This window comes from Oryctolagus cuniculus, chromosome 10 (assembly GCF_964237555.1).
Source record: "Oryctolagus cuniculus chromosome 10, mOryCun1.1, whole genome shotgun sequence".
Lineage (NCBI taxonomy): Eukaryota > Metazoa > Chordata > Mammalia > Lagomorpha > Leporidae > Oryctolagus > Oryctolagus cuniculus.
In genome coordinates this window covers 117776402-117789470 of record NC_091441.1, presented here as the reverse complement: position 1 = coordinate 117789470, position 13069 = coordinate 117776402, and the positions used below count along the sequence as shown (strand labels likewise).

The window sequence follows — 13069 nt, the reverse complement described above, 5'->3', positions numbered from 1 at the left end:
CCACCCCTCAGGGTCCCCTCCCCCACAGCCGCTGGGAGACAGCACGCCCAGCTCCCGCAGCCCATTTCACAGACAGGACGTGGTGGCCGTGGCCCTCCGCGTCTCAAAGCCTGAGGCTCCCAGCTTTGGAGCTCAGGTGCAGGGGCAGACCACGCATGGAGGAAGGGGAGGGGCTTTTATACCCAAGGCCCTCACGCTCCGCCCACCTCCCAAACCCTGGAGAAGCCCCGCCCTCTGGTGCCACTCACTCCTAAGTTTGGGGCTAAGCCCCTCTACAAGGTCAGGAGCCAAATCAAGACGACACCCAGCAGGGGTACATAGGTCAAGGGCGCCCAAGGTCACCCGACAGGCGGGACAGGCAGAACTGGCTTCTGGGGCAGCCAAGCCCCGAGGAGCCCCCAGTGGGGCAGCAATGGGGAGAATTCCAGGGCCCAGCCGCGCCCGCAGGGCCTGGCCTGTGTGTGTGTGTGAATGCTGTGTCCCAGGTGCCCGTGCGAGGCCCAGCGCCGGCCGTGGCCCCCTTTAAGGAGCGCCCGGCCTTCCAGGGCGCTGCAGTCTTAATTTTAGCTTGGAGGCCTGCCACGGGCGGCTCCCGCGAGCGGCCGGCGAAGTTATGTGGGGCAGCTGTCGGCCGGCGCCCTGGGTGGGGCCTATTTAGCCGGCGGGGGCACGAGGCGGGGGGACCCTGAGCTGGTCTCTCTGCCCCCAGGGCTTCTGCCCCGCCGGCCCCACGGCTCCGAGCTCCCCCAGGGGGCCCCCCAGCCCCGCCATGATGGCCGAGGAGCACACGGACCTGGAGGCGCAGATGGTCAAGGACATCCACTGCAAGGAGATCGACCTGGTGAACCGGGACCCCAAGAACATCAACGAGGACATCGTCAAGGTAGGCCCCCCCGGCTCCTCGGCACCCCGGGCGCAGCCAGCTGCCCTGACCCACCACCAAAGGTTAAGTAACGGCTCCCGACCCCCAGGGCACAAACAGCAGGACCCACAGCCTGGACACGGCCAAGTGCGGCGGGCAAGGTGGCTGCCAGGCAGAGAAAGCCACCTCACCCCTGGTGGCCCTGCCACTCACTGCTGGCGCCCGGCCCAGGCCCAGCAGGAACCAGCGGCCACACTGGGCCCCGTCCCATGCCACGGGCCATTTCTGTGGTCTCTACAGTGGGCACAGGGTGAATCCCCAGGGGTGGCTGCAGCACAGGGACACTCACTAGCCCCGTCTGTCACCCAGGGCCTGGAGGCCATGCCCAGTCCTTTGTGCACCCCAGGTCTGGGCCAGGGCGGGGCACAGGCGCTCCAAGGCCCTGGGGTCCCTGCAAGGGTGTGTCAGAGTTGCCCTCAGCTGTTGGGGCATCCCCCCCTCCCCAGCAAGGAGCCTGAAGTTGGGCCACTTCCCTCGCCGGTGACCCTGGACCCACACCCCCAGTCTGGACCATCCGAGCAGGGTCCGAAGCCACCAGCACCAGAAACAGTGGCAGGGCTGTGTGAGGGGCGGCTGCCCGGGGGCTTCAGGTCCTACAGGGCCCACCTCGAGGTCCAGTGCGGCCTGCAACTCAGGACCCCACATTGCCAAAGGGGGACACAGTCATGAGGCTCCCGCGTGCGACTTTACCCCTGCACACCCCACATCCGCCGTTTCAGCACCTAACGTACCACAACCTCGGACGTCCTGCTGCCCAGTCCCTCCTTATCGCCACAACCCAGCAGGCTCTGCGCCCCCACACCTCTGGGTGCAGCCTCCCCACGGCCATCCGAAGTTTGTGTGTTCCGTGTGCAGAGATCGTAAACTGCAGAACTGAAAAATCCAATCTCAGGCTCCAGTCGCTGCCATCCCAGACGCCGGCACTGCTTGTCCCATTTTAATGAGCCCAGCAGAACCCAGAACTCTCGGCACCAGCCGCGTTTAGGTGCCCAAAGCTCGCAGCTGCTGGGTCAGGCGAGGTAGCTGAGGGCGTGTCCCAGGCCTGGTCCTCAGGGGCAGCACTCATGGGCAGAGCCTGACCCCTCCAGGGGCTTCCCAGGCCCAGGAGTCTGTGAGCCCACCCACCAGAACACACCCCGTGCCCTCGCCAGCATCGCCTGCCTGCTCCCTCCAGGTGGAGAAAGGCCCCTCAGCTCTCAAGACCACGCTCTGGCCACCTCCTCCAGGGAGCCTTCCAGGCTCCTCCAGGCAATCAGTGGCCTCCTGGACTTGCTCCGGGGGCATTCACGCTACACCACAGGTCGGGGCTCTAGCAACTTATCAGAAGTGGCGCAGAGGCGAGGTCTTCAAAAAGTTAGTGGAAAATGGAATTAAAAGATCATTTATTTTGGTGCCAAAAAAAAATAGCCTCTTGGACTCCACGCAGTTTTTTCATGAGAAGCATTGGCCGTGAACTTCCTGCCGAGCCCGGATTTCACATTTCTTTTTCACCCAAGGGACCTCTTTTGTTCATTCCATCTCCCACGGGTGTTTTGAAGCCCCAGGATGGTGGCGCACAGTGTGAGAAGCCGTGGCGGGAACTCGGGCAGCAGACCTGACAGAGTGACAACCACCAGACCGGTGCAAAGTGTCCCTGAGCAGTGCGGGCGAGCGGGAGCCACCCTGGGCTTGACGCCCGTCACGCACCTGACCTCAAGTCCAGGCTCTTCCACCGAGGAACCGTAGCCGGCACACTCGCCCAGGCCTCGTGGGCCTCAGTTCCTACTCTTACACTGCCATGGGCCTCCTGTGGGTAACTGAGCCCCAGCTACACGCTACATGACAGGTTTACTGCGCAGGGTGTGAGCAGTGAGCCCCCACCTGCCTCACAGCCTGCAGGACAAGGGACTCGGGTGTGGGCCACTCCAGGGGCCCCCGCGGCTGCTGGGGGAGACCTGAGTGGGTGGCAAGGGCAGGGTGGTCTCCGAGGTCCCGCAGAGCCAGGAGGGAAGCCGGCCAGGCCGTGGCCGTGGCCATGGCGAGAGCACTGTCCTGAGCTTCACTCCCCTCTCCCGGGGCTGGGAACCCCCGCTTTCTCCCGGCAGCCCCGAGCGTGGCCACAAGATTGTCCTTTGGTATTTTGGGGATGTTCTCTGGCTTGAGGAGCTCTGTGCCCTTTTCTGAAGTTTAGAAATAAAGGATGCAGACCCTGGTGTGTGCGTCCGTGGAGGGAGACGGAAGGGCAGAAAGCAGAGGGGACGGGCACAAGGCAGCTCCCCGGGGCCTGGCTTTCTGGCATCAACGGGAGAACACGACACAGGGTACCTGCAAGGGAGAATCAGGGAGGGAGGCAGGAAGAGAGACAATGCAGAGGCCAAGGCGAAGGCTCAGAGGGCCCCACAGAGCCTGGGTGCACCTGTCAGGGTGCAGGGGCTCCGAGGAGTGACACAGAGAAGCCTGGAGTGGGACAGGGCTGCAGCCACCTGAGCTCCAGCCCCCAGCCCAACACCACCGTGCTGTGTGACTCTAGGAGAACAATGAGCTGGAGTCCATGGTGCAGCTGGAGGCAGGCAGACACACACAACTGAAGAACAAGAGGCACGCCCACCATGTCCAGCGCTTGACCTCCAGCCCAGGGGAAGCTGGGAAATGAGTGCCAACGGCAGAGAGACCATGTCCAGCCCAGCAGACTTCACCAGGGTCCCCAGGCGGCTTGCAGGGCCCTGGGAGACCAGAGGAGAGGACCTGGGCCAACACAGCCTCATGGCCTTTGCCACGTTCACCACAGCCAGCACTGACTGCCCCCCAAGTCTGTGCTGCCCCAGAGGAGAGGGTCACACCAGACCCTGGGCATAGGGATGCCCCCCCAGGGGCCCCGGCTCTAAAGATCACCCGCAGGTGCACCTATGGATGCCTCTCCCTCATGCCCAAGCCATACAACCCTGAGCACCTCTCCCGCACAAGCCTTGGGACCCCAGCTTCAGCCCAAGTCCTCTGAGGGGGCTCAGGGTGGGCTCAGCCAAGACCCAAGGAAGCCTGGCTGGATCCCAAAGCATCACCCAGCTCTGGATCCGAGTCCTCTTCCCTCGGGAGGCAGGGAGACAGACCCAGCCCTCCCCGCATAGTCGTTCTCAGCCCACCTGCAACCCATACGTGCCACAAAACAGCCTCCTCTTTCAGAAAAACCAACAGCACCCCTTGGGCTCTCAGATGACATCCAGGGGTACCTGCATGGCCACAAACTCCCACCCCCAGCAGGCCCCCTCTGGGACTCCCTGTTGAGCCAAGGTGAACCTGATCTGAACCTGGATGCTGCCTTAGACTCCATCCTCCAGGGGAGATCAGAGCAGGGTGAAGACCGCACGGGAGACAGTGCTGAACGCCCCAGTTAGTGCCAGGCAAGCTGTCGCGGAAGGTGAGGGAGGCGTGAATTACTTGCACCTTGGAAAACCAGAAGCCAGCTTGATGGTGAGGTGTTGTCCAAGGTGCCCCCCAAAAAAGGGAGAAAAACTAAAAATGTAGAAGAAGGGAACCAGGCTTCCCAAGAGAAGGAAGCAGAGTTAGCGAGAAGTGGAGGTTTCGTGGCACTGGGAGAAACCTGGGGCAGAGCTGGCAATAGTATGGGCTCGTCTTGCCACTGCAGACATCACTAATGGATCACAGCACTGGCGCAGTGAGTCAGAGCTGACACAACAGAGGATGTCTCCTTGCCCCTCCTGCAGGAGATGACGAACTTTCGCATGGGCTGGGTCAGAGCCAATGAAAGGGATTTGTGGGAGAGAAGGCAGGGAGAGCAGGTTGGGGCTGGATCGGGGGGGCGGGGGGGTGGGGGGGCATTCACCTGCTGGTCATTCCACACCAGCAGTTCCTTCTTCCTCTAAGGGCCGTGCTGCACTGACTCACGCTGACGTGATGTGAGTCAGGGCCGTGGGAACCCCAGGTATCAGCTGGCCTGAGTCTTTTGAACGAGGCCCGTTTTCTTGGGGAGCTCATTGAAATTTAGATTCCGGGGCCCTGCCTACACAAGTTCCCCTTCAGCCGAGCTGGTGAGAGTTTTGCATCTGCATATTTGAGGCTTGACCAAGAGCCCCTCGCCTGCAGGAAGACAAAGCTGGAGCCCAGGGTTATCTGCTGCCCCTGGAGACGCACTGCATCCCTTACCCACGGCTGTGCCACAGCCATCCTTCAGCTCTGCTGGCCTCATGGGGGCCTCTCATGCAGCTGCAGTCAGACGGGGGCTGGGGCTGACATCCCCTCAGCCGGAACTCCCTAATGGTGCCCCCATATGGCTGCGGCACTGGGGGAGGCAGGGATCTGCTCGGGGGCAGGGCACAGCAGTGGCTTCCAACTCACGGGTCTCTCGAGCAGGGTATAAAAGTGGCTCAGGGATCCCCAAGGCATCAGCTCTGCAGCCAGTGCGGTGTCTCCTGTGCCACATTCTGAAGCTTACAGTGAGTCACGGGGCACACCCAGACTCAGGATGGGACTAGACTCCCATGCTCACAAACACCGAGAGGCCTGGCTCAGTCATGGCATCTTCTCGCTCCCCCACACCGCTGCCCAGCAGACGCCAGGCACAGCGAGCGTCAAACTCCACCCAGGCACTGCTGCTGCCCCCCCGTCCTCCCAGGCACCTCTGTTGCCCCCTGGGCCTTTCTCCTGCCCCCCCTTCCAACCTGTGCATCTTCACTGAGAGGGCAGAGGCGAGGCTGGGAGGGCCGGGCAGGGGCAGGAAGAGGGCCCTCCCGGATGCTCTAGGGGCTTCCTTCCAGCAGATCCTTCCCCTCCCTGCAGCTCCCTCCTCCTGCTCTCCCCACTCTCCGCATCACCCCAAGGCCCCTTTATGTCCAGCCCAGATGCCCCCGTCCCCCTGTGGGATGCACCCTGCATCTGTGCCAGCCCACCGTGCACCCTGCCACCACCCAGGGCACTGGCTTTGCTGTCAGGCTGGGCTGGCTGCACCCTGCTTGTCTCTCCTGTGCCCTGTGCGGCAGAGGGACCCATGCGTGGGGGCGTCCCGGGGTCTTCCCAGGCTGACGGAGTTGCTGCCATCACCAGTCCTAGCCCAGGAAGCCCCGCCCTGCTGGGCTGTCTTTGCAGCCTTCACCATGTGTGTGCTGCCTGTGTCAGGGAGCCCTGCTGGTCTCACTCCTCCAGCCTCATCAGCGTCACTCCCATCTGCTGAACGCTGACGTGCTTGTAGGATACGAGAAAGATGAACTATGAGAGCAAAGACCCGAAAAGTGGGCATGCAGGGAGAAACTCCAGTTTTTGCAGTCCTTAGATTTAGTAACATAAAATCACTGCTTCCAATTCCTAAATGCCTTCTCTCAGTCCCTGAAGCCACCTGGTGGGGGGCTGGGGAGCAGCCACTGTGGACCACCCTGGAAGTAACAGGGGCCCAGCAGAGAGAACCCAGGGCCCAGCAGAGGCCGGCGCTCACCCTTCTCCAGAGCGGCCCCTGGTCCACCTCTGTGCAGCACTGAGGAGGACAACGCCATGGCCCCGACACACCTTAATGCAGTGGCCACGTGGACAGCAGACCTCAGTGACCTCCCCTGCTGCAGCTGCTCCCCCCACCCCAGATAGCCCATCTGCACCGTGCAGGGCCCTGTGTGTCCCAGGGCCGAGTCCTGGGGGCTCTGGGGAGCTGTGTGACACCCTCAGGCCACGCCCAGCCCTTCCCTCCCCCCACCCCAGGACTGCGGGGGCTGGACTGGCTGGTTCTGATTAATCAACTGGCTCTCCAGCTGTTCCAAAAATAACCAGGCCCGAGAAGGGGACACCGACTGAGAGAGCAGCCACTGCGCTGCCTTCCTGCCCCCCTCAGCTGCACACGGAGCCCCAAGGCTCAGTCAGCGCAGCCAGCACCCAGCCTCCCCCCACACACACACACCGAGTCCTCTCCTCCCCACTTCTGGGAAGGAACTGAGGAATGAAGTCACCGCCGGCTTCTGATACCCTGGCATGGCCGCCCAGGGCTGCCCAAGTCGGGCCTTATAAATATCTCTCCAAACCAGAAGCCTCAATGCTCGGATCCCTGCCAGGGGTGCGGCCGCCCCCGCCCGGCTCGGCACAGCACAGCGCGCCGCCTACACATGTGCTGACTCTCAGAACACAGCAGCTGCCCTGCTCGGCGCGCAGTGGCAATCCCTGGAAATCACTCAAACGTCAGCTCCAAGGGATTCTGCAGAAAAATGACAACTAGAGACACATCAGAGAGATCGGGGCTGTGGGGCCCTTCCAGTATGCAGCCAAGAGGGCAGGGGGGCGCATCAGTCCCCATGGGGACCCCACACACATCTGAGCCTGGGGAGCTGCACAGAACTGTATTTGCCATCAGGCATGAATTTCTGAGCTGTAACTTCAATGGCGCTTCGGATAGTTATTGCTACGGAGCACCTACCACGTGCCAAGGAGTGGGCTAAGGACCTCTCAAGAGGTGTGTGCCCAGCACAGACTAGGTGCTCGATGACTATCTGGTGGACAGATGCACAGATGGACAGATGAGTAGGCAGAGAGCTGGACAGACAGATGGTAGACAGACAGCAATATGAATGGGCAGGCAAGTGAATGGATAAGCAGGTAGACAAACAGGTTGATGAGTGGATGAACTGACCAATGAGGCATGGCTAGATGGATGAACAGATGGCCGGAAAAGTCTCTCTATTCCTCACAGCAAGGTTCTAAGAAATATCCCAGAGGAGTCAATGAAGGAAGGGGTTAACGGATCTGCAGACTCTCTCACCTGGTTACCAACTCCCTCGACTGGGATGCTAGGGCCACCACTGGCCTCGACAACCAGCCCAGGAAGGCACACAAGCCCAGCCTTGGGCATCCTGGGGCGGGGGCAGGCTGCAGAGGTCAGAAGCCGGTAGCCAGCAGGGTGGGACAGGGGGACAGGGTGGGAGTCAAGTGAAACCTCAGTAGGTGTGAGGGGTGCACAGAGGGTGAGGTTGGGAGACCCCAGACCCACAGTGCCCAGCTTCCCAGGGTTGGAAGCGCTCAAGACAGAGCAGCTGCGCCCATCCCCCCACCCACAGCAGAGCAGGTGTGGCAGGTGCCAGCCGCTTGCACACACTCTACAGAGCCAGAGACCCTCCTGACTCGGCACCCCCCCCCCAAATACCACAAGCAGGGTATCTGTTAGGAATGCTGGCTCCCAGGCCCCACCTGACCCAGCGGGTCAGAGCCCGGGCAGCAGCCCATGGGGTGGGGCGAGGCCTGCGGGGTCCCGATCCTGGAGAAGTGGGGTCACGGTCGCCCTCCCCCCAACAGGTGGATTTCGAAGACGTGATCGCAGAGCCCGTGGGCACCTACAGCTTCGACGGGGTGTGGAAAGTGAGCTACACCACCTTCACCGTGTCCAAGTACTGGTGCTACCGCCTGCTGTCCACGCTGCTGGGCGTCCCGCTGGCCCTGCTCTGGGGCTTCCTGTTCGCCTGCATCTCCTTCTGCCACATCTGGGCCGTGGTGCCGTGCATCAAGAGCTACCTGATCGAGATCCAGTGCATCAGCCACATCTACTCGCTCTGCATCCGCACCTTCTGCAACCCGCTCTTCGCCGCCCTGGGCCAGATGTGCAGCAGCATCAAGGTGCTGCTGCGCAAGGAGGTGTGAGCCGGGGGCGTGGCCAGGCCTGGCCCCGCCCCCACGCGGCTTGCTCTTCAGGGACGGCTCCGTTCCCCCGAGGCAGGGGCACCCTGTGTAGAGGAGCCGGGAAGAAGACGGCCCGGCCCGGGGGGCACAGTGGCCCCTTCCTCCCTCCTCTCCCACCACACCTGCCCCCATCCTGCCCCCACGCGCCAGGCTGATGGGAGCTCCTGGTTAAGAGGCAGCTACTGCAAGTCTGCATCCACTTGCACTGTGACGACACAAACCAGCCCAGGCTCCCTGGGGTCAGCCTGCCCACGTGTGCCAGCAAAGCCACCAGCGACTGCCGGCCAGAGAGGGGGGCGCCAATAAAGGGTTTCTGCCACACTAGGGAATGCCGTGTGTTTCTGTTCACAAGGCTGTGTGCATGCATGTGTGCACACGCGTGTGTGCGCACATGTCTGTGCATGTGTCTGCATGCCTCTGTATGGATGGGTCTGAATGCATGTTTGTGTGTGAGGAAATGTGTGTGCATATGTGTCTGCATGTGTGTGTGCATGTGTGAATGTGTGTGTGCACTTGTGCCTGAATGCATTTGTGAAGGTGTGTGCATGTGCATGGCATGTGTGAATGCATGTGTGTCTGAATACTTGCATGTGTGTTCACGTGTGTGCTTGCATGTGTGTGTATGTACATGTATGCAAGTGCCTGTGTGTGTGAAAGAGAGAATGTGGGTGTGCGCGGACCGACGCCACCCAAAAGGACATTTTTGGCTAGCAAAGCTGACTGACCACAGGCTTGTTCAAATCCAAGGGCCAGCACGGAGTTTGGATTTTGTGGGATTCACTTGGTTTGCTGGGTGTGGCCTGTGGTTCCTTGGAAGATGGTTTCCAATTGAGTCAGCTCATGCGCACGGAGAGGGGGAGACGGGCCTCTGACTGGTGGGGCGGCTGACCCTCCCTGCTTACTCTGAGGGCAGGGCCAGGGGTCAAACCTCTCTAGATCTGCCCTGTGGCTCTGCAGACCCCCAGACACCGGGCCCACACATGCTGGCTGCATCACTGTGTGCTCTCCAATGTGTGCATGGGCAGGGAAGGGGGAGAGGAGAGAGGGGCACCATGACCGTGAACAGCAGGGGGAGGGGAGGTTCCCGAGGCCCGGCAGCCACCCTGCTGACACAGGTGCGCCCTGGGCAGGGCCCGCGCGTCTGGTGTGAGAACACTGCGTCTCCCCAGACACTGACGCACAGAACTCTCCTCAGACCAGACCCCCACCCCCCCCTCCTGTCCGACCTTTCTCTGCCTTCTCACACAACACCTGCCCAGCCTCTGCGGGTTTTCCCAGGCATCGTCTCGCTGTGCCTGGCCACCTGTCCGAGGGACCTTGGCGGGCAGGGGCGCGATGAGAAGAGGGGACGCTCGCGGCCTCGGTTCTCGTCCCGTCCCTGACCCATGCTGCCTTCTCTGGCTTCGGCTGTATCATCTACAACATGATCTCCAATGTCCCTCTCAGCGCCAGCAGGTTCCCCCATTTTTGTTGTCTTCTAACAACTTCTGGAATTTCTGCACACACACCGAGCAGCTGAGCAGGACACAGCCACCCAGAGCCTCTCCAACGAACACCTCGCTGGATCACATCTCTGTCTGCCCAACCTCCCCCCGCCCCCAGCACCTCCTGGACACCTGGTCAGGACGCCCCGGCTCCGGAGATGACCGAGCCACCGCCCTGAGGGCTCAGCCGGCTTCCCGGTGTGCACAGCGGGGCTGCGGCCCCCGCCCCCTGCTCTGCGCTCTCCCCCAGGGCTCGTCCACATTCTCAAGGGGACTCAGGGTGCCCAGGCTCCACTTGCTGAGGACAAGGCTGGAGTCACCTCTGCCCTCCCCGCAGGGCCTGCCCTGCCCGGAGCGGGGGGGATCCACACTCGGAACCCCGCCTTGTGCAGTCTCTGTCCCCACCTCAGTGTCTGCTACAACGGCCCCAGACTCTGACGCCAGCCCTTCCAGCTCCTTCTCCAGGGGCCGCCTGCAGCAGGGGCTCAGTTACCCGTGGGCGGAGCTCACAGCGGAGACGCCCGCCCGCCCGTGTGCCCGAGGCCTCCTGGGCCCTGCAGGGCTCCCCGGAGAAGCAGCAGGAGGGAGGCCTGTGGGTAGGGGGCAGGGGGCAGGGTCTCTCATACGGCACAGGCTGTTTCAGACACAGGTGCTGCGGCTGCAGGCCCAGAGCACAACCCAGGAGCGGAGCCCCGCAACCTGCATTTCAGCACAAACTCCTGGTGACTCTGCAGGCGGCCCCCAGTCGTCCCTTCAAAGGACAATCTCCAACCCTACCATCTCCAGAGCCAGGCTGTGGCACCTCGCCGGTTTGGGGACATCACCCAAAGCGTTCGCTTCCAGGTGTCGGGGCGTCGTTCCACCGAGTCCTGACAACTGAGCGTCCTGGGGCTGCAGAGGGGACCGGATCCCCTTTCTGCCCCGGCCCAGGAGTGCAAGGTGCCCCTGCCATCAGCAGGCAGGGAACTCAGAAGCCGCGCCAACCACCAGATGCGCCGCTGCCCTGCTCCTGGGAGGAAGAACGAAGGCAAGGCAGGGAAGGAGAAGCAGTGTTTATTCCCGTGCACCTGTCAGGACGCAGCTCAGGCCAGACATCTCACACTGGCCGCGTCACTCGCCAATGAGCACAGCACAAAGGGGCACCAGACGGCGTCACCACAGGAGAACAGAACCAAGGGATTCACGTTTTGCGTTGAACAGCATTTCACCGCGACCGATTACAGGAAAAGCTAAGCACTGGAAACCAGGATCTTCGTACAAGGCAGCCCGTACCGTTCCCTTGCGTTTCTGGAAATGGCAACAGAGACCCAGCCAAAGGAGACCAAATCACACAACAGGTGCTTCTTCAGGGCCTGAAGGAACAAGACAGCAGCCACGCGGGCCCTTGGGCGGCCATCAGAGCCATGACAACACAGTGGAGGGGGCGTGTACACCCCACCAATGGGCACCCAGCCTGCCTGGCATCCGCACAGTGGTAACACCCCAGGAAGGACAGAGACTGCGAGCGGCAGGCAGCAGCCGGACCCCCGCTCTCACCCTTCCAGGCGCAGGGTGGGGAAAGGCTGCACACCATGACAGTATCCGGGAGGGTGAGATGACCGGGGGGAGGGGGCAGGGCCAGCCATGCTGTTGAAATCAGATGTCACCAACCAAGGTGCCAGCCAGTGCTTCCACACCATGAGAAAAATCAAACACCCACCTCGGCTCCGAGGCCAGGACCCTCACAACTCCGGGTCCCCAGGCAGCCTGTGCCCCTGCTTGGAAAATCTACTGCTGACCGCTGTCCCAAGTGACCACTGCTGGCTGCCAAGATGGCAACTTCCCCGGGGTACAGCAGCAGCCTGGGGGCACCGCTGCTGGGGAGCAGGACGGCCCAGACGCCGGCAGGGCCCAGCACCGCACTGGCACGCCACACACCCCAGAGGTCCTGCCCGTGGGCACGGAGCCCCCAAGCCAGCACCCTGCTAGCTTCCACTGCAAGGAGAACTGGCTGTGAGTGCCAAAGCCCCGCCGTGAGCTGCCTGCACCTGCGCTTTTCACTCGCCAGCCAGGACTGAAGGCTCCGAGCTGAAACCGTGTACCTCGAACACGGATGTTTCAGTGAGTGCTCTCTTCTCCCCTGAAGAGCTAGACCGCGCCAGCTCATTCCAGTGTGTGCGTGCGTGCGTGCGTGCGTGCGCGCCCTGCGGAGGAAGAAGCAGGTGAGACCCAGAGAGAGTGGCTCTGTGGCTTTCTTCGAGGAAGTGGTTATGGTCAAGTCCAAAATGGTGTTCGGAAATGTAAATGGGGCCCCAGACAGTCCTGAGCCAGCCAGGCCCAGACAGAAAACCCGCGATCAATCGATCACTTGAGTCTGGACCTGAATGACTACAGGCCTTTCTTAGACGAGGTCGTGACCCACCCTCCCAGCCACAGGTGGGGCAGGGGACTGTCTGATGAGGGAGACCCTCGGGGAAGCGTTGGTCTGCCACGTGCGGCCGAGCAGGGCCACCCCCGCGGCTGCCACCTTTTTCCCCAAATGCAAAACACCAAAGAGCACCTCTCACGTAGAACTGGGTCCCTCGGGGCTGCTGAGTCACACGGAGACGCCACGGAACCCATCCGTCACGCTGCCCACCTCCTCGTGCAGCCGCTGCACATTTCATTTTCCAAGTGCACAGTTCAGTGGTTTTTAGTAAATTGTCAACTGTGCCTCAGCACCGATGCCAGAACATTCTCATCACCCAGTGGCGCAAGGCACACCCTCGGCCGTCACCGCCGTGCCCGCAGCCTCCAGCCCCCGGCCCCCGCCTCTGTGTCCTATGTTCTGGGCATTTCCTGTACGGGCCATCAATGTGTGGACTTTTGGCCAAGTGTCTTCTTCACTCACATAATGTGCTTAAGGTTCATCTGTGAACCAATACTCCATTTCTTTCACAGGTGAACAATATCTCACAGCATTGATGCCTTGTTTCATTTACTCATTCGTTGGCTGACTGATACTTGGGATAGCTCAACTCTGGGACAGTTTTTTTTTTTTAAGATT

The 13069-nt window shown here is 61.8% G+C and overlaps 1 protein-coding gene across 1 annotated transcript; it reads left to right on the top strand.

Moving 5' to 3' along the window:
• Window positions 1-379: 379 nt before the first annotated feature.
• CAV3 (caveolin 3) lies at window positions 380-8881 on the top strand. The gene is made up of 2 exons (XM_002720609.5): window positions 380-883; window positions 8180-8881. Exons 1-2 carry the CDS (start codon window positions 770-772, stop codon window positions 8519-8521), a joined length of 456 nt encoding a protein of 151 aa, XP_002720655.1. The 5' UTR covers window positions 380-769; the 3' UTR covers window positions 8522-8881.
• Window positions 8882-13069: the final 4188 nt, after the last annotated feature.

What these genes read in the sequence shown, in the direction of transcription:
- CAV3 (XM_002720609.5), top strand. Translation starts at nt 770, where the DNA reads ATGATGGCCGAGGAGCACACGGACCTGGAGGCGCAGATGGTCAAGGAC. An exon ending in TCAACGAGGACATCGTCAAG is followed by an intron (nt 884 to 8,179) that starts GTAGGCCCCCCC and finishes TCCCCCCAACAG; the next exon opens with GTGGATTTCGAAGACGTGAT.